General features: G+C 40.1%; 1 protein-coding gene across 2 annotated transcripts in view; it reads right to left on the bottom strand.

Annotated features, from left to right (window-relative positions):
- LOC18444982 (cyclase-like protein 3) overlaps positions 1-27876 on the bottom strand; it is a 56228-nt gene that overhangs the window by 8958 nt on the left and 19394 nt on the right. For both annotated transcript variants that reach the window (XM_006855132.4, XM_020674014.2), the window contains one exon: positions 12903-13000. In XM_006855132.4, coding sequence (XP_006855194.1) covers positions 12903-13000 — 98 coding nt within the window. The remainder of the gene's footprint in view (positions 1-12902; positions 13001-27876) is intronic.

The raw sequence follows: 27876 nt of genomic DNA, 5'->3' as shown, positions 1-27876 counted from the left end.
GGTGGAAATTTAGTGGGTGGACAGTCCTCACGGCCTGCTAGTCCATCAAAACAGCAGGAAACTGTGGGTGTTGGGGCTGGTTTTAGTCGCCCAAATCACCCAAACAGCAGAACCATAAAATGCTTTAAGTGTTTGGGGATTGGACAGGTCTCTTCCCAGTGCCCGAATAGAAATTTGTGGCCCTTGCTGAGGAGGTTTTCGAGGAGGACAGCAAACCATCTTTTGATGGGGACCTTATTTATGATGAAGAGCCTGAGGGAGATGAGCCTGAAGTAACCTTTAGTGACCATGGGGAGGCTTTGGTGATCCGGCGCAGCATGGTGACACCCAAGGTAGTAGATGAGGCAGATTAGTTGCGCACTAATATTTTCCACACTCGATGCATGACCTACGGGAAGGTTTGCAATCTTATCATTGATGGGGGCAGCTGTGAAAATATTGTTTCTCAGGAGATGCTAGACAAGTTGAAGCTGAAGAAAGAGAGCCATCCAAAACCATACAAGATAACTTGGTTCAAAAGGGGAAATAAGGTAACAGTTTCTAAACGTTGTCCGGTTTCTTTTTCCATTGGAAAGCATTTTAAAGATGAGGTGTGGGGCGATGTTGTGCCTATGAATGCATGTCATTTATTATTGGGTAGACCACAGCAGTAAGATAGACATACTATACACATGGATTTAAAAATATTTATTCCTTTGTCAAAGATGGGATAAAAGTGGTTTTAGGTCCATCTAAGAAGGAAAGTGCATCCAAATTAGATGAAGGGTGTGCTAGCCTTCTTTCTTTGGCTGAGTGTATGGAGGGATTGCATAAGTCGAAGATGGTATTTGCAGTGGTCCAAGTGGAGTAGCAACCTATTAGTTCGGTTCCACCGCAATTAGAGCCTTTGAGGAGGGACTATAGTGATGTCACTCCATATGAGCTACCAGAGGGTTTACCACCCATGAGGGACATCCAACATCACATAGCCCTCGTCCTGCCTACCGAATAAGGCTGCATATAGAATGAGCCCAAAGGAGCATAATGAGTTGCAGAGACAGGTCACAGAGTTTCTACAGAAGGGGCTCATACGAGAGATCATGAGCCCTTGTACCGTCCCGACCTTGTTGACACCAAAAAAGGATGGGACTTGGCGCATGTGTCTGGTAGTAGAGCCATTAACAAGATCACGATCAAGTACCGCTTCCCAATTCCGCATCTAGATGATATGTTAGTTATTTTGGTTGGTGCTACTGTGTTTTCAAAGATAGATTTGAGGAGTGGGTACCATCAAATCCGTATTCGACCTAGAGATGAGTGGAAAACTGCATTCAAAACATGAGAGGGCCTTTATGAGTGGTTAGTGATGCCATTCGGCCTCTCCAATACGCCTAGTACTTTTATGAGGGTGATGAAACAAGTGTTCAAGCCTTTTATTAGAAAATTCGTGGTGGCATACTTTGATGATATTCTAGTGTACATAATTGGTGAGCAGATGCATATGGAGCACTTACGGTTGGTGTTTGAATTGCTACAGGAACAACAATTGTATTTGAATCGTAAAAAGTGTGAATTCATGACAGATAGCCTCATCTTTCATGGCTATGTTCTTTCAGCTGAGGGAATTAAGGTTGACCAAAGGAAGGTAGCAGCTGTCAAGGATTGGCCTACTCCTACTACAGTGCATGATGTTCGCATTCTTCATGGGTTGGCTACTTTCTACAGGAGGTTTATCAGAGGCTTTAGTTCGATCACAATACCTATCATAGATTGTCTGAAGAAGGGGGATTCGTATGGACTGCTAAAGCCGAGAAAAGTTTTCAGCTGGTGAAGCAGAAGATGATTGAAGCGCCCGTGTTAACTTTTCCAGACTTTGATAAAGGCTTTGAGTTGGATTGTGATGTTTCACATGTTGGAATTTGAGCAGTGTTGAGCCAAGAAGGTCGCCCTATTGCCTTCTTCAATGAGAAGTTGAATGACACCCACCGACGCTATTCTACTTATGATGTGGAGTTTTATGCCATTATTCAAGCCTTAAAGCATTGGCGGCATTACTTGATTCAAAGGGAATTTATTTTGTTCTCAGATCATGAAGCATTGAAGTATATTAGTGGGCAATGCAAACTAAATCAGTGGCATGCTCGATGGGTAGCCTATTTGCAAGAGTACACTTTTGTCATTCGGCATAAGGCAGGCAGTCAAAACAGAGTGGCAGATGCTTTGAGTCTATTAACTACCATGGCGACTGCTATTACTGAGTTCAAGTTTATAAAGGATCTTTATGCAGATGATGACAACTTCAGGGAGACATGGGACCAGTGTTGCAGTGGAGTTGTTGGGGATTTTCTTATTCAAGATGGATTTCTCTTCGAAGGAAACTGTCTTTGTATTCTTGCAAGTTCCCTTAGAGAAACCCTAATAGCTGAGCTTCATGCGGGAAGTCTTGCTGGACATTTTGGTCGAGACAAAATCATAGTATTGGTGGCGTCTAAGTACTACTGGCCAAAATTGAAGAGAGATGTTATGCGGTTCGTTGAGAGGTTTCGTACGTGTCAACTGGCAAAAGGGCAATGACAGAATACCGGGCTTTATTCTCCACTTCCTATTCTATATGCACCTTGGGAGGATGTTAGCATAGATTTTGTTCTGGGACTTCCAAGGACTCAAAGGGGTATGGATTTTATATTCGTGGTGGTGGATAGATTCTCAAAGATGGCTCATTTTATACCTTGCAAGAAGACTCTAGATGCCACACATGTTGATAACTTGTGCTTCAAAGAGGTGGTGAGGTTGCATGGTGTTCCAAAGACGATAACTTCAGATCGAGATACAAAGTTTCTCAGCCATTTTTGGAGAACTTTGTGGAAGAAATTGAGCACTCAGTTACAGTTTAGTAGCGCTTATCATACGCAGATAGACAGCCAGACTGAAGTGGTAACCGTAGCCTTGGCAATCTTTTGAGAAGTATTATGAGGAAAAAGAAGAAACAGCGGGACCTAGCACGGCCTCAAGCTGAGTTTTCCTATAATAGTGTTTGCAGTAGATCTACTGGTAAGAGTCCTTTCGAGGTGGTACATGGAAAAAACCCTACTCATTCGCTTGACTTGGTTCTTGTCCAGGCCAATGGGGAGGGTCATGCTACTACTGAGGACTTCGTTGAACAAATGAAAGGAATGCATGAACAAGTGTGTGCTAGTCTAAAAGCCAATACAGCTGAATACAAGGAAGCAGTAGACAAGCATCATCGTTTCAAAGAGTTTAATGTGGGAGACTGGGTAATGGTGTATCTCAGGAAGGAACGACATATAGTAGGAAAATACAGCAAGCTGTATAATCGCAAGGCAGGACCATTCAAGATTTTGAAGAAGATGGGCAACAATGCTTACAAGGTCGCTTTACCTTCACACATGGAGACTTCAAACATCTTCAACATTGCTGATCTGCCAGAGTATCATGGTATGGAGGTGCACGAAGATGAAGATGTAAACTCAAAGGCAAGTTCTCCTCAATCCTTGAGGAATAATGGAGATCAGAGCACAACATGTAGCCACGAGTAACTTCTTTTGGAGCGACAGATTCCTCCTAATTTTTGCTCATATTTGGAGGATGAAAACCCTAGGAGGGCTTCCAAGAAGAACAAGAAGAGCAAGAAATAGTTTTCGTGTATTTTTTAGTTTTTAAGGCTATTTTAGATTTATTTATTTATTTATTTCATTGTTGGACCAGTTAGGGACTTTTTAAATATTTTAAAGTTAGGGCGTTTAGTTTCAAGTTATATTTAAGTTAGGATCTTTTGGTCAAAGTTAAATTGTACTGACACATATTGTCCAAAACAATAATTTTTAATATAAACAAGGGCATGGATGGGCTGGAGAGTCATTCATGTATTCCTCTTTAAGAAAAAAAAGACTTTGTCTTGTAAAAGAAGCCTAAGGATTGAGCCCTAGGTGGGCGTAAACCCTAAGGTTTATCCAAAATTGTGTGCTTCTTGTTGATTTTTCTTGATTTCTTCAAGTTCTCCTACATCACATTCTCATCATCAAAACGTGATACATCACAAAGCAAAAACACTCATACAATTCCAAGGAAATGTGTCATGAGATTTCAAGAAGCAATTGTATCTCTGCAAAGAGTACCACAATAAGTTTTCATCAAACTAACATGGACCACCTCTTCTCTCTGATCTAAAATTGCTCCATTCTACCCTAGACATTGTTGGCCACATCAGATTAAGTATCTCAACCGATCCCTCGTGAGTTCTATATGCTCAGAAGACAACTGAACTCCTTTTTGCACACCCATTTAACTCAACCAATAGAACATTATTCTCATGCAAGCTAAGAAATTTGCAAAAGCAAATCCTGGGTAATTAACTTTACATAGCTAATTAGTCGATGCCTATCATGGTGTGCACAGATCTCTTTGGATACCAACCATATTCTGATGACAATGGCCTTCTCCCAACCGTAATATTAATTTGCTTTGACCTGATCCTTTCCTAGCACTACTCCTAACAAGGTTGATTCAATAACAAAAAGATGGGGAGGCAATCTAAAGTTGTTTCTTGTGCAGTTGGTGATTGCTCGTGTTTCTATTTCAAAAACATTTCAGCATCTGTTATTGATTCCCCTATAACACACAAAACCTTATATGTGCAACTCATGTTCTCCTCCAATAAATACAGATGAGAAAAAATGAAAAGAAAATAGCACCCTAGGACAGCTTTGCTGCAAAATTCAAGAGCTAGCCATGAAAGTAGGCATATAATTAAATGTTATACATAATGGAATTCAGCAGAATGCAAGCATGGCCTTCCAAGAAACGTTTATATCTCACAAACAAATGCATACGATTGGTCTGAGATTTTACACGGAGAAAGTAGATTCCAAACAAATTGCGCCAAGGAAATTTGTTGTTGCGTGAAGCACTAGCGGCTTGAATGCAGCTAATTTCTGCAAACAAAAACAGTATAGAGCTTTGTTGCTTAGGGTCACCCTCAGAACTTCTGACACACCTTATAGTTTCCTAGACCGAATGGCACATCTAAATAGAAGGCAAAGACCTTCTCCACAAGATGTTTGGAAGGAAGAGCTATAGAGCTAAACTTTGGAGAAAGAAAGAAATCAAAACTTCCTTGCACCACTCTTGGAAGACCAAAACACATGGAAAAACCTAGTTTCACACCATCCTCTCTCTTCCTCCACATTTTTCTCTCACTAAAACTTTCTATAGAGTCTCTCTAGCCTCTCCATGCACCTTCCTCTCTTTTTAGGACTCATAAAAAATATGAGAATTATTTGAAGTGCGGATATCCTTATACAAGCATAGTTCAAGACTATTTTGGAATTAAGTTCTTTGCCTTCCATTAGAAGTGGGAAACCAAAGGGCTGAGAGACACCAAATCTCAACCATCAACCCATGATAAGACTCATGATCCAAAGGTTGGAATCACACATTCATCCCTAACAGTATTCAAACAACATTCCAATTTTGGGATTGCACCTACAAAGAAACCCATGTGTTCTACAAGGCCTTGTCCAAACAAACATTATCCTAACCAGCTAGAAGTAAATCTTCTAGAGTAAAATTTCATAACCGCCTAGAACCTTTAGAATCCATGAAGCTTTAGATTCCACTAGAACACATAAGGAGTTAAAAACAATCTTGGAATCCAAAATCAAGCAAGGCATGCCACGCAGGGGCCCCACATGAGTGCTCCATGTGGCACCCATTAGAGTGAGCCCCACATTACCCATGCGGCCCATGCATGGGCCCCAAATGTGTCCTCCCACGTGGCTCACATGTGTTAATTACAACCTCTATTTTGGTAAATTTCAATAACAAAATGAATATTTATCTCTAGAAAAGTCCTTTCTTCACAAAACAAAAGCCGTATTTTAAAAAAAAAAAAAAAACATTTTCAAATTTAATTAAAACAATACAGCATATTGAAGGTTTTTAAAAACACCTTTATTTCTTCCAAAAAGCAAAAATAAAGTATGAAAGTTTTCATTTACGAAAGCTAAGCATGATTTGGGAAGAAAAGAAAATCCTTTTCCACTAGGCATTCCTAGATAACACACATTCACTACCTACCGTCTAACTAACCCAAAAGATCCATGACTCACAAGGTCTATCATAGAAGAGACTCATGATTGGTTCATCAAAGGTAACCAAGAAGTAGATAGGCTACAAACTTACCTAGGATTGCGAGTTTGCTCCTCAAGTTCAAGTCATATCCAGCCAATAAATTCTGGAGATAACTCTAGTCTACCTATCTTAGGTACCTCTACATGTAGCGAGAAGTCTCTCTCCAGCACATAAGCTATCCCAAAACCAAGATTTCCAACGTCAGGTCATTGTAGAAGTCACAAGCGCATGCTGTGAAGAATGATACATTGAGGTTAAGGCCCTTATCCTCACAAACACCAAATTCTTCAAATAGTTGCCCATACATCCACTAGCTCATAACCCTAGCTACCACTGGATACAGCAAGCGTCGACAGTGTATCCGTAAAATCCACTCTAGAAAATGCATCTTCGGAATCGAAATCCCAACCAGTCATGTGGTGCGGATCTGGCTCTGTAAGGTGGAAACCTTAAACCATAAAGTCAAAGCTAGAAAGCTAGAGTCTCAGAGTGCTCCAAGACACACTATGCCACGCAACTATACGTCACATAAACCTGCTAACCAAGCCTGCTCCAAAGAGCCTACTCACCATGGCATGTCACATACCACTTTAAATCACAAAGAGCCCAATACTCCCACTAAATCTATGAATATTCTCAAAACATGAATACTAAAAAACAATCAAAGTACATAAAAACTCCACAACTATGGCCTCTAAATGGTCACAAAACTCAACCTTCCATTTCCTAATATGGTATTAGGAACAATGTGGGCATTTAGGGAGACTTGGTGACAAGCAAATCATTCACGATGTAATAAGTGAGAGGATCATCCTAAATACCTCTCCTTAAATAAATATGGCGATCTCAAAAGCACGTGGGGTATGAGTCTCACACCACAATGTAAATGATTAAAATACAAGGATATATGTTAGATTTACACATGCAAGTCTTAATTCAATAGTAGCCATGCATCTCATCTCAACAAATGCACCTCAGGGGTCGCACCCATGCAACAAAGTTGAACAGCCCCAATGCTCATACTAGGCTATCATACATGCTACATGATTCGGTGGGACACCATATGGATCATATTATCGTTTCAAATAACAGAATCTCATCTTGATCTCTTAGAAGTCCAATACTCCACTCTGTGTCATCCTCCAATGTCCCCAATACTCCACCCCGTGTCATCCTCCAATGTCCCCAAGACACAACGTGTTTAACATTGTTCGAATACTGAACCTAGCATCCTACAACTTAACTCACAATGAACATATGACCTAGGCACAAGTGAGCATGTGCACAAAACCGTGTAAGTGCACTGAACAAACCATAAATGGAAAAAATAAATCCAATTAACACCCTTCTATTAAAAGACTCAGATAATGATCATGGTGCAGAAGAACAATCAAGGACTCTAAAGATTGATTCCCTTGGCATGAACCCATATACATCTCTCGAGCTATATGCATAATCAAACGGTCTATTACCATCCTACCTATGAGAATACTTATCATGAAAACCTCTTTCTTTTCAATGACATCTCGAAGATAGTGATACTTAATTTCGTGCTCTTTGTCTTACAATGATGCTTGGAATCTTTCGGAAAAGACAGTGCCGGTGCTTTGCGACGAAAAATGCTTATGGGCTCTCCAGTACAACTTCACAAGAACCTATTGTGATGTTGGACAATTAGCTATGTACTCAGCTTCCACAATAGACAATTCTACACATTTCTGCTTCTTATTGCTGCTGAAAATTGCTCCTTCTCAATATGACGACCTATATTGATTTGAGCCATCACTCATCTAGGGAACCTGCCCAACCAATTATAGATCATATCCCATAGAAACCAGTGAGTGGTGTCCGGTTTATAGGAGATATCACAACCTGCCAATGTTCTAGACCTAGATCGCTTTGGTAATGAATGACATCGCATGGCATAAGAAACATCCAATCTCATACACAACATGGCATACATGTGACTGTGATGCAAATAAAATTAGGGTTATTTTAATTCTTTTTATTATTCTTTTGTTTATCTTTTCAACAATAGGAGTGAGCTACGGATAATTAGGTGGACATGAGTTTATCTTGTGCTTGAATTGATATTGATCAATTGGGTTGGCTAGTTTCTAAAAAGAGGAATAGAAATAGGATAAGGTTAAATCTAAGGGAAGGCTTTGCATAAAACGTGGGCCATCTATTTAGAAGCAAATCTCTTTGGTACGTGAGGTTAAGAAATAGAAAATAGGGATGACAGAGAAAATAGGTTAAGAGAGAAAATAGGGAGAAGAGATAAAGTAAGAAAAATCCGTGTAGAGAGATTTTTTTTTTAGTCTTTAAAGGGAGATCTCCCTTCATTGTAATTCGGTGAATGAGTTAATAAAATTTGGTCTCGTAAAGAAATTATTTTGGGGCGGATTCCCTTGCAAACCTTGAGAGAGGGTATATTCTCTCAACCTTTTCTTTTTTTTATTGTTATTTTTTCTGGTGTTATTTTCCCCCTGCATCAGACTGCTGTTGCAATCATGTAGAATATATGGGACATTCTTTCTTTCTCAACTTCTATTTTTGACAAAGATTCTTAACTCGGCACATGACACTTCTCGACCAGTATCTATGGGCTTACAATTATACATCTAGAGTTGATTTAAGCTTTCTGAGCTAAGTCCCTTGAGACAAACTACGGAACATCTTAGAATGATTGTGTTGGATCTTAATCCGAGTACATAACGACCCTTCCCCATGTTCTTCATGTCAAAGGTAGAGGACAACAATCCTTGGTGGCATTGATCTTCTCCTTGTCTTTACTTGCCATTAATATCAACATATAATGTCAAGATTACGAAACTTTCCTTTCGACATTGACATACACATATTAGTCTAGTCAAAAATCCACAAGAGTTCACATATTTATGAAATTAAACAATTTTGTTGCGAAATCTCGAGAAACTTTCCTTTTGACATTGACATACACATGTTAGTCTAGTTGAAAATCCACAAGAGTTCACATCTTTATGAAATTTGTACTTTAATTCCATAAACAAACATAGCAAATTTACAGACTTTTATTCTTGCCCATGGATCTCATAGCCCTTCGACTTCTCCATGTATAACTCTTCCTTCCAAGGTTGCGTTAAGGAATGTTTTCTTAATGTCCATTTCACAAAGTTTTAACTCTAAATATGCTACAATGGTAAGACATGACTCACATTGTTTATATTGTCTTTTTGGATGAACCCTTTCAGCGCAAATTGGGCTTTATATTTGTCTATCATTCCATTAGCCTTTCTCTCAATTATCATGACCCACTTGTTCTCAATGGCCTTTCTTTCTATAGGAAGATCTACGAGTTCCAAACTTGGTTCATCTCCATGAAATTGATCCCCTGGTCACTTTCAACGATCCAATTGTCTGCAATGGGCATCTCAAAGCTTCCGCATATGAACATAATTCATCCCCACTAATGGAGATGTATGTCAGACCTCCTCCTGCAACCAAAAAATGTCTCTAAGGAAGTCCGCCACGTGCACTTCTACAAGATTGAACAACGAAGGGGCCTCAATTATAAAGTATTTGACAACCATGGAAAATACTCCCATTATCATCCTCTAGTGGAGAAGTATCTTCACTATTCTCTATTTTAAATCCAACTACGAGATTGAACAACAAAGGGGCCTCAATTATAAAGTATTTGACAACCATAGAAAATACTCCCATTATCATCCTCTAGTGGAGGAGTATCCTCACTATTCTTTATTTTAAATCCAACCATCTCATACAAATATAGAGTCTTTCTAAACCCTTTCCTACTAAGGTACTTCGACTCAATGAAGTCCACATTATGGGTATCAACCACTCTCGAGCCATCTTCTTCAAACTCATTGCATAGGACACACCCTAAGAGTTATTAAGACATCTAACAAAAGTACAGTCCATGGACCTCTTATCTAGCTTACACATTTATATATGCATATCATGGTACATAGCACTCACTTGAGTCTACAAGGGTCAAGATAGATGAACTTCCAAACGACTCGAAGAAAGTATTTGACACAGATATACTGGCTAGTGCTAGTAATCAGCATCAAGTAAAGATTTGGATGTACTTCATAATCGTCATGACAAATGAGTGTTTAAATCCTTCATGCAAAATTTCACAATCTAATAATGATTCCCCCCCCCCCCCCCAGTGACTCTCAAAATCATATTACCTAGGCAATACAGCAACACGCCATGTTCAAATATCGCAAAGGAAATCAGAGACTTCTAGGGCAGAAATCATAGGCGTGATAATGCATTCAGCAAGTGGGACCTTGCAATCTAGTGGAATCGATAGTACAGAGTCAAAATGGGACTCTGACTCAGCGCTATTGACAAACAGGTCTAATGGATCCACTTGGAAACAATTCCTAACTTAGAAAGATATCGGAAAGCATTAAGCACAGCAAAGCTACCCCAAAAAACATAACACAGGTAAAAAGTTATACCCTCAGGAAAATCAACCCTAAATTAGCAAATTTTGAGGAAGAACTATGTGACTGCAAGGCCACAATCGTCCTCTGTAACCAGGCAGCTGGTAAGGTGTGACCCCACTCAAATATTTTGGTGTGACTGCAGCCACACTAGTGCGGCTTCAAGAATGTGGCCATATCTGTGATACTTCGGGGTTGCACTCGTACATCTTCACAGCCCCTGCAGACACAAGCTCAACAACTCTGCACAGCTGCCGATGCATGTGTATGGCTCCACCTCTTGTGGCTGCACCCCAAACACTATCACCAGCTGCTGTATGGTGCATCCATGGCTGCCACACACCTGTTTCATGCAGCCATAGCCACGGCTGCAGCTGTACACTAGATCATGCAGCTGTGAGCCCTCACTCTCACACATGCGCATGCACTGCCATGCATCACCATGCTAACACATAACACTTAGTGGCATGCCCCTCTCTCCAGAGAACTCCACACACCTCTCCCTCTCCTTGTTTTTCTCTCTAAGAAATAACAAGTTCCACCAAGTGATTCAGAGGAACTCTTAGGACATCTCCATCAAGGCCCAGGGGGTTTGCACTGTGAAATAATCATGTTTCTTCCAATCAAAGAAGCACACATGAGATTACTGGTATCAAACTATCAACCCTAAAAGTAAGCAGAAAAAGAAGAGACCCACAAAAAAGGGGATCAAGCTTCAAAAGGTATGTAACCTCTATTAGATCCTCATAGTTTTTGTGCTTTAATGTTTCTGTTGCATTGGAATGCACCAGCACTTTTTGTGCGTGATACGCCCTGTGTGCATGCACAGCCCTGCACTTGTCCCTGGCAATTTCTCATGTGGCCTGCACACATTGTGCAACAAAGGCTAGGGCACAACCCTGCACATATGCCAGCCTCTGTAACCACAGGCCTTGCATGTCTAACCATGTTGCTTGCACTAGTGTCCCACATGCACTACTCAGGCAGGTTTAATGCATGCGCATGTCAGAGAGCATGCATTAACTTTACGGTAAGTATCAAAATACGCCGGTCGCAGACATGGATTTTGATAAAGCTTGGACCAAATTGAAGCATCTCCCAAGCCAGATTTATCAAAGGGCGAATTAGAGCAAAAGCCAGTGTTCTTCAAGAGGTTTTCTTAAGCGTGCAACTCGGATAACTTATCATTGGATTTGGTTGCATCCTGAGAGTATGCCACGACTTCATTGCATCTTGATTCTTCCGTATGGGGAGAATTACATACCTTGAAGACGGTGAGATCATCCCTTGCCAATGAGACCAGTAGTTGAAGCAAAGTGGTCTGTTGTCTCGACTAAGTTCTAGTCGCCATTTTCTGAGTTCAATAGAATACAGGTTGCAACAAGCCGAGTTCCATTGGGATTTGGAGTTCACAATGACTGTATTGATTTCAATTATGCAGTTTTAACCCTGAGTTTAGATCTTGATTGAAATTTTCACATCGTTTATTCACTTTCATCACAGTTACACTTACAGTATAGAGCTCATTTCTCTTTTGACTATAGTTCTTTTCTTTCTTTTTTTTTAAGTGTTTGTAGAAGTTAACAATACAAAATCTTGTTTTGCCTACAGTTAACTTGTACAGGGCCCGAAAGGGGCTTTTCTGGTTTTTGCAGACCTGAAATACCAACATGCCATTCCCCAATCAATACCACGAGATAAAAGGAGCCAAAGTAATTTCCATGAAATAGCTATTCTTGCTCCAAACAATCCCATCTTGCCGAGGGCTTTCCATAAATATAGGACATGAACATTGTCTTAAAATTAATGAGCAACCATCTCTTTCTGAAAAGTAATTCTGACATTTGCACACAATTAACATTCACTAGAACTATGTATAGAGGCACAAGAAGCTATGATGTCTGAAAACAACAAACGTGCGGCAACAAGCTTTTATGATTCTACATATGCCTTACAATGCGTCCTGCATGGATATAAGAACCATTTTCAAGCTGCATCACAAACAGCAAGAGTATGAAAATCTCATAAGTAGACTCTCTGAAAGCATGCTCCAGCTAGGACTAAGCTATTGCTTTTGGTGGACAGAAGCAATCATCATGCGGTCACAGTGCTTTACATCAAAATAATCATATTTGGAAGAATAAGGTTATCAAATATATTAAATATTAGAATTAGTCAAGCAGAAGACCATGATGAAGATTTGAAATACAACATGGTTGCGTAAGCGTTGCACACAGAAATTTCAACGAGGGAATTTGGCTACAAGCTACTTGGACTTCCTAACTCTACCATAAATAGCAGTTTGCAACTCACCAACAAGTTTGATATCAGTATTGTCTACCAACCACTGTGCACCATCCTTCATAAAGCCAACATAGCTTGTGTCGAACTCTCGTTTCAGCATGAGATTCCTGAGACAGCACATTAAAGAGTGTTTGCAGAATTTATAATTAGAACATGCTTAAAAAGACTCACCAGGAAAAAACTACATAAAAAAGTGGGAAGAAATTCCATCATGATGATATCTAACATGCCTGCAAGTGATTACACTTGTATTTATGTTTGGCGAATAAATAACACTTCGAACATGCAGCTTTCCTAGGTGAGATTATGCATGGTGCCTGCAAGGGTTCCTGGGCGCCCAAGCATTTCCGCCATTTTTGGACGCCTAGACAGCGGCCAAGGCACTGGGTGGTCCGCTTTTTGAATCACTGAACCTTGGATTAGAGCACTTATATGTCCCACAAAAGTGCACCAGTAATCCATTGAGAACTTAATGACGAAAAACTTGGTTAGGGTGACTTTGATGAGCCAAATTAAAGTGGACCACCACTCTGGACTAGCCCAATGGTGTACTCTAATGCCTAGTGTTAAGCCTAGAGATTTTTTGTACCCTTGGTCCTATTTATTTTAATGAGAAAATATGTATTTATGGTGAAAAATCACTTAGGAATTTTTTTGAATTTTTGAAAATTTCAAGAAACTTTTAAAGCATAAAAAATCCCAATTTTGGATTTGTTTGGGGGTAATTCCAATTAAGGACACCCTAGTGGGGGTCCACGTAGCACCCAAGTCGCCATAAGGTGGCCACGTGGCAGACCCACAAGCGCCCATAAGGCTGACATTAGCTTAACGTGATTCCCTAGGCAATGACTTTCTTTAGAATTGTATGATTTGTTATATTATATAACATAGTATGCAATTAAATGAAATTGTTTCATACACCTTTTAATGAATTTTGTAACATGGCTTTCTTTCCACATGTGACCATGGTGGCATTTGCCTAAGTCTAAGGATAGTTGAAATATTAGCCCATGTGAAGCCCATGTGAAGCCATATGAAGCCCATGTAAACCATGTGGGATTGTATCCTCCTATTTGCATATTCTCTTACAAAGGATACCTTTTTGCCAATTACCATAAGGGCTGATGCAAGGAGAAAATAACACAGGAATAATAACAATAGAAAAAAGAAAAGGTCGAAAGAATATACCCTCTCTCAAGGTCTACAAGGGAATCCACCCCAAAAAATAATCTCTTCACGAGACCAAATTTTATTAAACTCATTCATTGCCCTACAATGAAGGGAGATCTCCCTTTAAATAGACAAAAAAAAAAAGACAAACAATAACTAAACAAAAATTCCCTCTCTACATAGACTTTCATATTTTATCTCTCCTCTCTATTTCGTCTCTCTTAACCTATTTTCTCTCATCCCTATTGTCTCTCTCTTAACCTAAATAGATAACCCAAGTTTACCCAAAACCTCCCCCTAAGAGCAAAAAGTTGCCTATTGTTGAAAAGATAGGCCCCCCTTAAATTTAACCTTATCCTATTTACATTCCTCTTTCTTAGAAACTTAACAACCCAATTGATAAATATCAATTCACGCATAAAATAAACTTATGCCCACCTAATTATCCCTGCCCACCTCCTATTCCTGAAATTAAAAGATAAAAATTAATAATAATATAAAAAAAAATTCTTCTACATCATTCTCCCGTGGTTGGGAGAAGCTCGACCTCGAGGTTGAAGCCAATCACCATCTGCTAATTGGTGATGTAATCCCACCATGCTCCTCGGCAGCTTTTCTTCAATTTCTTCAAGACTAATATAAAACTCTTTGCCTGTGACTGTGTTCCAAGAGTAATTGTTGAATACAAGTTTGGGCTGATTATGACTACTCCTAACTAGGAATGGGCCCAGCTCCAAAGACACACCATATGCAATCAATGAACACCTTTGACCATGAAATTTTGGGAGATCGATTTTAATATTAAAATCTTATAGTCGCTCTATAGAACGCGGATCTGGCCTTTAAATTTCTTTGTTACGCTTGAAAAAAAGAAGATAAACAATAACTAAACAAAAATTCCCTCTCTATACGAACTTTCAAATTTTATCACTCCTCCCTGTTTTCTCTCTCAACCTATTTTCTCTCATCCCTATTTTCTCTCTCTTAACCTCAATAGATAACCCACGTTTACCCAAAGCCTCCCCCAAAGGGCAAAACGTTGCCTATTGTTGAAAAGATAAGCCCCCTTTAGATTTAACCTCATCCTCTTTACATTCCTCTTTCTTAGAGACTAACCAACCCAATTGATCAATATCAATTCACGAACAAAATAAACTTATGCCCACCTAATTATCCATGCAAACCTCCTATTCCTGAAATTAAAAGATAAAATAAAAAATTAATAATAATAAAAGAAATCTTCTATTGTTATTATTCTCGTGTTAATCAAGTCATTCTTGCTCCAACTAACCAAGCTAATCCTGCTCCTTCTATGGATGATCGTTGGGGACAAGCTATAAAAATTTTGACTAAAGCCCTAGACGATGTTCGAACTGAAGTACGTGAGATGAATCAGGGGATGCAACGGTTGGATCAGAGGTTACAGTGGTTGGAGAACAATGTTCCTCGTGAAAAAGGTACTCGCAACAACATTAATCTTACATCAGTAACTCCACGACAAACCTAGGGTGTTGATTTTAAAAGTAACGAAGAAATTTAAAGGCCAAATCTGCATCCTATAGAACGACCACAAGATTTTGATATTAAAATCGATCTCCCAAAACTTCATGGTCAAGCGTGTTCATCGATTGCATATAGTGCTTCTTTGGAGTTGGACTCATTCTTGGTTAGGAAAAGTCATAGTCAGCCCAAGCTCGTATTCAACAATTACTCTTGGAACACAGTCGCAGGCAAAGAGTCTTACATTAGACTTGAAGAAATTGAAGAAAAGGTGTCAAGGAGCATGGTGGGATTATATCACCAATTAGCATATGGTGATTGGCTTTAAGTTCAAGGTCGAGCTTCTCCCAACCCCGGAAGAATAATGTAGAAGAAAAAAAAAATTATTATTATTAATTTTTGAGTTTATCTTTTAATTTCAGGAATAGGAAGTTGGGCTGAGTTTATTTTGTGCGTGAATTGATATTGATCAATTGGGTTGGTTAGTTTCTAAGAAAGATGTAATTAGGATAAGGTTAAATCTAAGGGGGGTTAAATCTTTTTCAACAATAGGTAATGTTTTGCATTTAGGGGGAGGCTTTGGGTAAACATGGGCTGTCTATTGAGGTTAAGAGAGAAAATACGGAGAGATAAAATATGAAAGTCCGTGTAGAGAGAGGGTATATTCTCTCGACCTTTTCTTTTTTATTATTATTATTCCCGTGTTATTTTCTCCTTGCTTCAAGGGCATACCCCCACCCCTATGGAACTTCTTTGTTTCATCAAAAGCTATAAGCTCTTATGGAAATTTTCAAATGACTAAAATAATATTGTTTTAGGGACAAAGACACAGGTAAAATCGCAAACCTAGGGTTTTATTGGGTGATAAAGGTGTGATAATCACATCCATTCATCTTAACAGTTAGATGAAGATGTGTGGCTAGGATCTAAGCCCTCTCATGTGCCATAGATAAAACGCATAAAGATCTAGATCATTTCTGTAAGGACCCGAACTATCCCGGCCGATTGAGTAAACGACGGGATAAGTAGAGCGTGGGCTGCACGGCTATAGAAGGAGAGAAGCGTCGCGCGGCGATGGGGCGCCCGGGAGTATGAGTCGCGCGGCGATGGTGTTCGCGGCAGAGCAGGAGAGGCGCGTGGCGGTAGGCGCGCGGTGATGGGAGCGCGCGGCAGAGCCGACAAAGTGTACGGCGGTAGGTGCAGTGAAGGCACACGGCAATAGAGGGGGTAACGCTGCCTGCACGCGTGAGCTGAAGGATGGGCAACGCCTTGTGTGCATCGTCAGCTGAATAAGGGACAAGGCGCAGCGCATGGCTCCGGCATGCATGAAGAGTGTTTGCCACTTGTCGTGCTTTGGGTGCCACTTTCCCAACCATTAGCACCACTTGGCCACTGCCCCATCTCTGGAGTACTTAGTCACCCTCTCACCCACGTCACTCATTCTCTCTCTCTCTCTCTCTCTTTAAGGCAAGGTTGGGGAAAGTTTGGGGAGCAGTCATTGTTGGGAGCGTGAGCTGTGCAAGAAGAGTTTGTGAGAAGGCACCATTACGGTGCAGGTAAGTGGATACATTACTATTGCATGATAGTCATAAGGATGCATGAGTCTTATGATTGTGAGATGAGTAATGAATGTGTAAGTGAGGTAGAAATCCTTACGGCTTTTTCACTGAAACTTGGGGTTTTGTTCTATAATGGAAGTGGATGCTAAGAATAAATGTATGATTCTTAGATTATGTAAGAAATGCATGTTATGTGTGTACATTGTGAAAAGATGGTTGTTATCATGCCCTTTTCCATGGAATGAAGGTTATGGAATGTGTTCTTAAAACATGTTATATGCTACTGTGAAATTCCAGAAATATGTGTGTTCATGAAAGAGACGTTTTAACAGTCCAACGAGGTCTGATTGACCTCAAATCACCGCCATTGTAAAGATATGCGAGTCTAGTAAAATGTTCGTTTTTGCTCACTACCGAAATTCTTTACGAAAATGAAGTTATGTTTCAAATGGAGAGGGTATATCACTGTTGACTGTTTTCCTGGATTTTCACTAATACCACTGTGGTCACTGATTTTAACTAACCAAATGAAGTTCATTTTCGGCCAAACCATAGCCATTTGAAAGATCTTTAAATGGCCTAAAATTTGCATGTAGAAACTATTTTGAAACTCTTCTTAGATTGAAAGTTATACTCTGTTTTATAAAGGTATGTCACTGTGGGCAATGTTGATAAAATTCAGAAGTATCACCATGTTTGGCATGAATCTTTGCACCACCAAATGGAGTCCAAATACTTCAAATTTGCCTTGTTAGAAAGATATATGTCTTGGCTTAAACTTTGATTTTTGACACCGTCACAAGTTGCTTCACGGTTTGGGAGTTATAGTGGTACAAAGCAGGGTATGTCGCTGCCCACTGTAAACAATAGGGTGCAGTTAGTAAACCCTCACCTCTTGGAACCTTTAAGAGGTCAAACAGGGTCCAATTGTCTTCAAACCACCCCCATTTGATAGATAGGTGTGTTTAGTACAAAATTTGTTTTGGAACCATCTTCAAACTCTAAATGGTCCAAAGGTTACAACCTTAATGGTAAGACCATGTCAGTGCCCTTGATGGCAGGAAATTAAGCGGTAAGGCTTGATTGAAATAATGTTACTGTCACTGTAATACTGTTAAATGTGATGTGCCACTATCAAATGTGTAATATGTGAATGGATACCTACTGTGTGAACGATGGTATCATTCTGCTTATATGATATGTGAATGGATGCCTACTGTGTGAATGATGGTATCATGTTGCTTCTGTGATATGTAAATGGATACCTACTGTGTGAATGATGGTATCATGCTGCTTATGTGATATGTGAATAAGCACCTACTATGTGAATGATGGTGCCGGTAGCTGCAATCTTCCCCTGACTCTCCATGATAGGACGAGGGTTAGGATGTGAGTAATTGGGAGGGTCATGCCCCCCCCGGTTTAAATGGACACTACGCATTGGGTCACCCAATGGTAGTGTAACGCTCTCTCGCCAAAAGGGCATAAGGAGAGGGTCGTGTGTATGTGTGTGTGTGTGTGAAGGCATTACGAAGTGGGAGATCCACTTGTCATTGTCCTCCCTCTTGAATGAGGATAGAGGTTTCAAGAAACAGGATTGGCTTAACTTAATCGATGGGGCTTCTACTTTGGGAGTAGGGCCTTACTAGTTTTGGGACTGTGATTTGTTGTCCTTACTGTTCTACTTTAAGTACGATGATTGTGAATTATGCATTGTATATTGAACTGCTTTGATCATATTATTGTTAGAGTGTTGAGAAGCATGTTGAGGGACTTCACTTGATACTTTGTAAACGTATATATACACATTTGTGCATTGCATACTATTATCATTGTTATGCTAGATGAAATACAATGGTGCAGATCTGCTTATTGGGCTTTTAGCTCATTCCATCTTATATACATAACTGTAGAGTGAAGAGTGGCGGCATCTGTGCTAAGGGTGGGCGGTCGTTTGGAGGTTGAAGCTCGAAGTTTAGAAGTGGGAAGCCGTCATCTGAAGACTTTCATAGTATGTTTTGGTGGTCTCAGCAATATGACAAAACATTTCATTTTGTATTTTTTTGGGCCACCAGTGCCTTGAAGGAATTGTAAAGACTTTTTGTCATTGAATGAATGAGATGGTTGTACTTTAGTATTGATATTTGTTTGTTGAATGGATCTATTCTAGTTTTCTTTTGCAGTTCGGTCTTGATTCAATGTTTTCATGCGTTGAGCCACTCCCACCTGAGTGACGTTCGCGAGCTCTGGTCGCGATCCAGCGCTCTGTCGCCCTCCGGCATGGGTCAGGGGGCGGGGTTGTGACAATTTCACCATGCACCACTTTAGTATATATACAGACCTAAGGTTCATTACACCCTAATGCATTTTGATTGAGAACTTTAGAGAGACAGAGAGAGATTGCCTACCTTCCACCAACTCCCTACTCTTCTTCCTTATTGCTTCAAGTTTCAAAATTCAATCATCCATGGTGCTTATTTGCTCATGAAGATTAATTAAATCATGTTACACACTTGAGGTAATCCTTTGAACGAAGTTTATTTTCATTTAAGATCCATTTCCTTCGCCTTTAGCGTGTTGCCAATCGTAATTTCCGGAACATTTCCATCATACTATCTTTAGTTTTCCACGATATTTCATGATAGAATCAAACTATGCGCATGGGAACTGTTGGGTCAGTTTGAGAAAGCAAGTGTGGATCATGATCCACAAAAGAAAGTGAAGTGCCCAGTGTTTTATTATTCTTAGACCATACGGATCCAATTCCCATCAAATGTATTTCATTATAATTGTTTTGATGTTATTTAATTTTTAGAATTGTTGTTTGAACTTTTTGGAATATCTAGGTATTTTACTTGTATAATTTGAATTTATAAAATCAAAGATATTGAATTTTCATTGTTTTAAATATTCAAATGGAATTACTTCTTATTTCTAAAAATCGAAATTTCATTTTTAATATTTTATTATTGAATGGGGAGTCCATTAGTATACATGGGCCACTATTGCAAGCAGTGTTCAAAAAAAGCACACCGCTCAGCGCCTAGGCGATCTAGAAGACTTGGGTGCATAGCTCAGGCCTAGACAGCCAAACTAGGCGGCAATCCCTGGGTGGCCGCCTAGGCAGGCGGCCAGCCCTGGGCTGCCACTCAGGGCCAGCATCCCGCTTAGGGGCGGGAAAAAAAAAAAATTTCACTGTATTGATTTTTTTTTAAATATAAAGGGTTTTAAGGATGGGTTTTAGGTTCATTTCAAACTTAAACCCACAAGAACCCAATTTAAAGAGAAAGAAACCTCAAGAAAACTAAATTTTGTAACTTTTATTAGATCGAAGTGTTTCTCAAAGTTATGGAAAACGAATCCAAACATCACCTAAATAGATTTGATTTAGTTTTGGAGTTTTGTAATCCTATTAGAGAGTGTTTTTTATTATTTTAGCACCAAAAAACATTTCAAAGGTGGGAGTTTGGAGTTCAAGCAATCAAAGTAAGTGAAAAAATTTATTTTTTAGATTGCCTGTTTTATTTTGAGATGTCTTCTTCAAGATCTAGTTGAAGTGGAGATCTATGTTGGAAATATGGATATAACTCGAATCCAAATGACAAAAATTGCATTAGATGTAATTTTTATGAAAAGATACGAAAAGGGGCATAAACCGGCTCAAGAAACATTTTGGCAGTATTAACGGGGATGTAACCCCTTGCAAAAATGCTCCTGAAGCTATCAGATAGAAGATTAAACAATATATGAATTCTGTAAAACAAAAACAGGAACAAAATCCTTGTCATTTGAATAGGTCTATTTTTACTACTTCTAGAAGAAGTGATTAAGTGTTGGAAGTATGGTTAGTAATTTTTGTGAAAAGATAATGGGGCTATTAACCGATTCAAGAAACATCTTGTTGGTATTAAAGGGAATGTTGCTTCTTGTGAAAAGGTTCCTAAAACTATTCGAGATGAGATTTGACAACTTCTGAATTTAAAAGAACCAGAAAATGTTGAAAATGAGCTATGTTCAGTGGAAATATCTTCTTCAGATTCGGCTAGAAGTGATGATCCGGGTTGGAAGTATGGTTATAACCCGAATCCAAATGACAAAAATCGTAGTAAATGTAATTATTGTGGAAAGGATACTAATGGGGTCATTTACCAACTTAAAAAATACCTTGTCGGTATTAAAGGGGATGCTGCCCCGTGTAAAAATGTTCTTGAGACTACCAAGGAAGAAATTATAAAATATTTGAGTTCAAGAAAAGCACAAAATGATAGATAAGTGTAAAGCAGCCAAGACTCCTAGGGCCTCATCTGCACATACTAGTAAGAGGGAAGTAGAAGAAGAGGAAGAGGAAGACAAAGAGGCAGATTCAGAAGAAACAAAAGAGGATGAGTGTTATATTGAAGAAGGAGATGACTCTGATGATGATGGCCTTGATTCTGATGCATATGATGAAGCTTACCCTATTTTTTCTTCTGATGATGATGATGACTGAAGAGTGAAGACTCGTGGTGTTGACTGTTGACTGTTGATTGTTGACTATTATGTCCTAGACTGTATAGTTTCTGAATTTCTGTATATTTGTTTTTTCTTATTTTTAGTTTCTAGTTCTCCTTTCTAGCTTCTAGTTCTACTATCTAACTTTTGTGTGTACAGTCTACAGTGTATCAGACTATCAGTGCATACTTGTATGGTTTTACTGTTTTGGCATTGTATGAAAATATGGATTATAGTCTTATGGATTATAAAAATTCTCTTCTTGACTTCTATCTTTTTTTTGTTAACTGGGATTATGGCCATATCCTCAGTCACACCATGTGTCCCTCTATCAAGGGCCAAAACCTGGGCTGCTCAGGTTCTGGGCGACCTGGACCCCCATAGCCGCCTAGGTGCCGCCTAGCACTTTTTGAAGCATGGATTGCAAGTGGTGGGGCCCATGAGAGCCCACCTAGGGTGGCACGCCCCATCCCCTTCTAATTTCTAATTTGTGTGCTCAAGCATGTTGGCTTGAGGCTTAAGAAATTGTGTTTTAGAAAGGTTTGATTTTATGGAGATTTTGAAATCCAACATGGAAGGAAATAAGACACTTGTGTATGAAATTGGAATGTACAATATTATAATTAATTATTTTCATAATTAATTTATTGATAAGAAATTGGTTTAGGAAATCGGGGATAAAGGTTCTAGTACCTTCCATAAGATATTCATGGCTAATCTATCTCTCACCCCACAAGTCACCCAAGATCAATGGTGCAAATTCAATCTTATTAAGGTGGGCAATCATATGGAAATCCTAAGAAACCCTACCTCATTGAAACACTATAAAAGGGGTGCCCTCTACCCATATGGTGACACATCTCATTCTTCTCTCTCCCATATCTCTCTTGGGCATGCCCCACATAGAAATCTCTCTCTCCTCTTATAAAAGGGCGCGCCCCACCTAGCCTAGCCTTGGTGCTCATATACTCTCTTCCATTTTCTCTCTCTTTCATGGCCTATGGGTTAAAGGTTTAGTGCTGAGAAGCACATCTCTCTCATTTAGTTGCTTAAAGGTTAGGAACTTAGTTTAAGATCTAAGCCTTTTGATAAGAGTTCTTGTTCCAGTTGAGGGTTGGCCCATATGCTTTCCCATCTTGGAGATTGAGGTGGACCATTGATTCCACCCCATTGGAGGAGGTAACTCGGTGTAGGGTGTATTAAACCCAGTTGAGGTAATCTCCGGTATCACCTTTCTTGTTTCTTGCCATAGTTATTGCTTTTATTTTTGGTTATTCCCAAGCATAGTGCTATGGTTTTGATTGATTAATGAAAGAGTAGTTTTAGTGGCATCAAGTTTTAGATCCAAGTTTTATTTTCTTTATTTATTTCAAGCCAATTTATTGTAATGGACTATTTTTCAAGCCAATTTATTGTAATGGACTATTTGTAAATTGTCTAGCCGGAAAAGGAAAAGAAAAAGAGAAAAAATAATAATTAAAAAGAATACATACGCCAAGCTATATCACATAAGTCCTATTGTCATAATGAACCTTAAGTTTGTATATATAGTAAAGTGGTGCTTAGTGAAATGATCTAGACCGTTGATGCTTTTCATCTATAACACATGAGAGGACTTAGATCATAGCCACACCTCCTCATCTAACCACCAAGATGAATGGATATGATTACAACACCTTTATCACTCTGTAAAACCCTTGGTTTTCCATTTTACCATTATGTCCTTGTCCTATAAAACAATTCTATTTTAGTCCTTTGGAAATTTCCATAAGAGCCCATGGCTTTTGATGAAAACAATGAAGTGCCAAAAGGGGGGGGTATGCCCTTATGGTAATTGGCAAAAAGGTAGCTATCAATTATTAGAGAATCAGCCAATAGGAGGATACATTCCCGCATGGTTCACATGGGCTTCACATGGGTTAGACCAATGGGGTGTAGCCAATCAAAAAAAAAACTACGTTGTAATTCAAATTCTCCCATGGCAAGGGATTAGGGTAAAATATCTCAACTATCCTTGGCCTTAAGCACATGCCAGGGGGAAAAATGCAATGTGTAAAAGACCTATAAAACAATTTCATTTAATTACATACTATACTATATAATATAACAAATTATAAATTTCCAAAGAAAGATGTTGCCTAGGGAATCACGTCAAGCTGACGTCCACCTCATGGGGGCTTGTGGGGCTTCCACGTGGACCCCCACTAGGGCATCCTTAATTGGAATTACCCCAAAACAAATCCAAAATTGGGATTTTTTGTGCTTTAAATTTTTTAAGAAATTCTCAAAAATTCCCAAAAAATCCCCAAATGATTTTTCACCATAAATACATAGTTTCTCATTAAATAAAATGGGACGAAAGGTAAATGAGATCTCTAGGCTTAAAACTAGGCATTGGAGTACATATTGGGTTAGTCCAGAATAGCGATCCACTTTGTTTCAAGATGACCCAACGTTCCTAAGTTCCATACTCTATGGCAAGGATACATAATTGGCATCATCAAAGTCACCCTAACCATATTTTCCATCATGATGTTTGCAATGGATTACAGGTGCACCCCTGCGGGACATATAAGTATTCTAATACAAGGGTCATCACGAGGCACATGTGTACTGGCTTTTCTTAGTTGAATCATACTATAGAAGAGTGGTCTCCCATGCGACTATAAATGCACATGCCATGGAGTGGTCTTGTGTCAGGAACGGATTTATGTCCCATATGTCATAATTATTTCATACAGGGCGGTACTCGAAAAATATTCGGGTTTTATTGCACTCATTTGGTTCTCCTAGGCCTAGCCAATCGCACCAACCATGAGGCATGCTAATTAATATAGCCCAGACTTGGAGGTGACCCTTACACGTCCCTGAGAGATAACTCTTTCAAAACGAAAACACTCATTGCTTCATGTAATCGGGGTATATGAATCTGGGTCCCAGTTCGGAAAGCACCCAGATTCAAGTCCTCTCTCACTCCCATTGAGCGAAAGATCCTTGGCTTTAAGGCCTTGAAAAGTCATATAGCCAAAATTCCATTGCTCTCTACTTAGTATAAGAAAATGCTTCATGACAGGCCCTAAAAGCAGAAATAGATGGTAGGGCTAAAGCAGAACTTTGAATAACGGAGACAAATTTGTAAAGGCAACAAAAGAAGAATACCTGACTAGTCGGCCCTACATTTTTCTCGCTCCCCTCACCCTGCGCAGGTCTCGCACGCGAGCTAAAGGGAAAGAAAGATCCTCTTCTTAAAAACCGCTTTCGAGCCTCCCCCTCGTGTTTTAGAGAGAGGAAGAGTGGAGGGCTTGTGTGTGTGTTTTTCACTATGTGTTTTTCGCGCCTCCTTTCGAGTTCACGCGCATGTGCGTGTGAGGATGACTCCTATGCCCACTAGGATAAGGGTCGGATGGTGCGGTATGTGTGTGCGGTTCGAACCAACAAAAGAACGGGTGCATGGTAAGGCTTACCTCACCTGGTAGGGATCAGGACGCACCCAGGCTCAAGGCCCTCTTAGATTAGTGAGAAAGCCCCCCCGAACTTTAAGGCTCAGTTTGAATTCGGCTCCTTTGCAAACTTTACACAACATAGGTACCCACTCGATAAAACGGCTTAAAATGCCGTCCCTTTCGCTTGCCCTTCCTTCGTATGGTTTTTGGAGGGATTTTTGGGGGTTATAAAAATAAGAGATGAAGAGAAGAGAGATAAAATAGAGTAGAGAAGAAGAGTAGAGAAAGATAATAAAGAGTTAGGAAAGAACCGCCCGAGCATTGGGCAGCCTTCTGACGTAACCTTCTCAATGAGGTATGTACCAAAAGACAAAGAAGGTATTAAGCTCAAGGCCACGATACCTCGAGAGATTCTTAAGAAACTATACTGGCCCGGTAAATCTGACTAGGATGAATCTAAGAAGAGACCCCTAGAGAGCAATTAAAAGAGAGATAAGAGAGGAGTAGAGAGGTAAAATAGAGAGAGAAGAAGAGTAGAGAAAGAGGGAACAATAGAATAAAGAGAGAGGAGAGAGTCATCCGAGAATTGGACAGCCTTCCGAAGTAACCTCCTCAAGGAGGTATTTCGCGGAAGACAGATAAGGTATCGAGCTCAAGACCTCAACACCTCGGAGGATTCTCAAGAAACTATACTGGCCAAGTAAATCTAACCAGGATCAATCTCAGAAGAACCCCCTAGAGATCAATGAAAAGAGAGATAAGAGAGGAGGATAGAAGAGGAGAAGAGATCAAAAGGATTAAGAAGAAGAGAAGAAAGGAGAAGAGTGAAGAAACCTCTCACACCCTAGACCGTGTAGCATGCCTCCACGGTGAGGATTAAAAGCAAGTACGGCCTTTGGAGAGAGGCGAAATGGAGGAGGGGGTGTAGAGAAATCGAGAAAAAAGGGTGAGAGAGAGAAAAGTATGTGAGTGAGAGTGAGTATGTGAGAGAGAGAATGTGTGAATGAGAGAAGACTGTGTGAGTGAGACAGTGTGTGAGTGAGTGTGAGTGAAAGATGAGAGAGAAGAGAGTGAGAGAGGGTGAGAAGACAATGGGGCAGCAGCTAGCCTGCTGTCCCAACTTGAGGTGTAAAAGAGATGAGAGTGGAGGGTGAAAGAGAGGGTGAGAGGACAGTGGGGCAGCGGCTCGCCTGCTGCCCTTGGGAGTGTGAAAGAGATGAGAGAGAGGAGGGTGAACGAAAGAGTGAAAGGGCAGTGGGACAGCGGCTAGCCTGCTGTCCTTTGAGGTTTGACAGAGATGTGAGAGAGGGTGAGGGTGGAAGAGGAGCGAGAAGAGAATGGGGAGCAGCTAGCCCACTGCCCTTTGAGGTGTGAGAGAGATGAGGATGGAAGAGGAGTGAGAAAAGAATGGGGCAGTGGCTAGCCCGCTGCCCTCTTGAGGTGAGAGAGATGTAAGAGAGAGTGAGGGAAAAAGAGAGAGGGAAGAGAAGGAAGAAGAAGAAAAAGAAGAAGGGAGAAGACGGAAGAAGAAAGAAGAGAATTAGAAAGAAGAAGAAGATAGAAGAGAGAGCATAAATGGATGAGGCGAAGACTCAAACCCACCGGTTGGGTGTGCTTCCCCCTGATACTTTGAAGGTGAAGGTGCTTGGAAGAAGGGCATAGACCCTTGGATGAGGGCTAGATGTAGGGGTTGAAGTCTTGGGCTCAAGTGAGTACGGGTTGGGGTGGACCTAGGCTAGGTATACGGCTAGGCTAAGTTGGGTAAGGTGAGCATAGTGGCTTAGAGACTATGGTTAGCTTGGGTTGGGTAGGCTAGGGACTATAGCTTCAATGGTCTATGGACTAGTGGAGGTTAGGTGGTAAGGTGGAGTGGAGTATGGGTAGTAGGGACTATGGTTTAGGAAGGGATATGTGGGGTGTATGGAGTATGGGTTGTGTGGAGTATAGTCTAGGTTTGGGTTAGGGACTAGGGTTAGGGAAGTGTGAACTATGGTTTAGGTTTGGGGTAGGGTGGTCCAAGGGGTATTCTCCTTTGGGTAAAGTTTTCTCTCCTCTCTCTTAAGGTAAGAAAGAAAGCACAAACTCAAAGAAAAAGCTAGCACAAAGCTCTTCTTAAACTAAATTACTAGAAAATACATATTTTTTGTAATAAAAGTGAAATTCGATTTTGAGAAAAAATGACCTTTTTGCTCCTCACACCTTTCATCAAAATGACAAAATAGTCCCCAAAAGGGGACCTCATGGTTTGCTTGCAGTTCAGGGCTCTTTTGGGCATCTTTGGGCAAGCTTTCAGGCGATCAATTACCGGAATAATGACCCACACCATGGGGATCGTTTTGGTATGCATTATTAGGGTTGGGGCGGAGTTTTGAGTGTGTTCTCAAAATCCGGCCAAACCCATAAACTTGCAATCTTGAACTCTCGATCATATGCTCGGTCTTTGTCGTTTCGGGTCATTTTCTTTATCATATATCAACGGGAAGTTCGCCCCCGTTATTTTGCCGTAAAAATCTCTCCGTTTCGATGTCGAATGATCACTTTTAAATTGGGAAGATTGCCAAAAAATGGGATTCCCGACACAAGAAAATGCCTCTTTTTGTACGCCATAATAGAACAGCTTCCCGGCTTCCATTTTGAGCGAGTAAGTTCTCAAATCGAAGCTCTCTGAGCTACGGTCGCAACGGACCTGCCCATGACGCCATAAGAGTCCGGAATCTCAAGATATAAGCCCTAAAGCGAGGAGATACGTGGCGGTAAAATTCTGTGTTTTCATGGATTTCGGTGACCTTCTCTCTAGGATTTCTCCCAAACCGTGAGGTC

Source organism: Amborella trichopoda, chromosome 13 (assembly GCF_054954075.1).
Source record: "Amborella trichopoda isolate Santa Cruz 75 chromosome 13, AtrichopodaSantaCruz75HAP2 v2.0, whole genome shotgun sequence".
NCBI lineage: Eukaryota > Viridiplantae > Streptophyta > Magnoliopsida > Amborellales > Amborellaceae > Amborella > Amborella trichopoda.
This window is presented reverse-complemented; position numbering and strand designations above follow the sequence as displayed.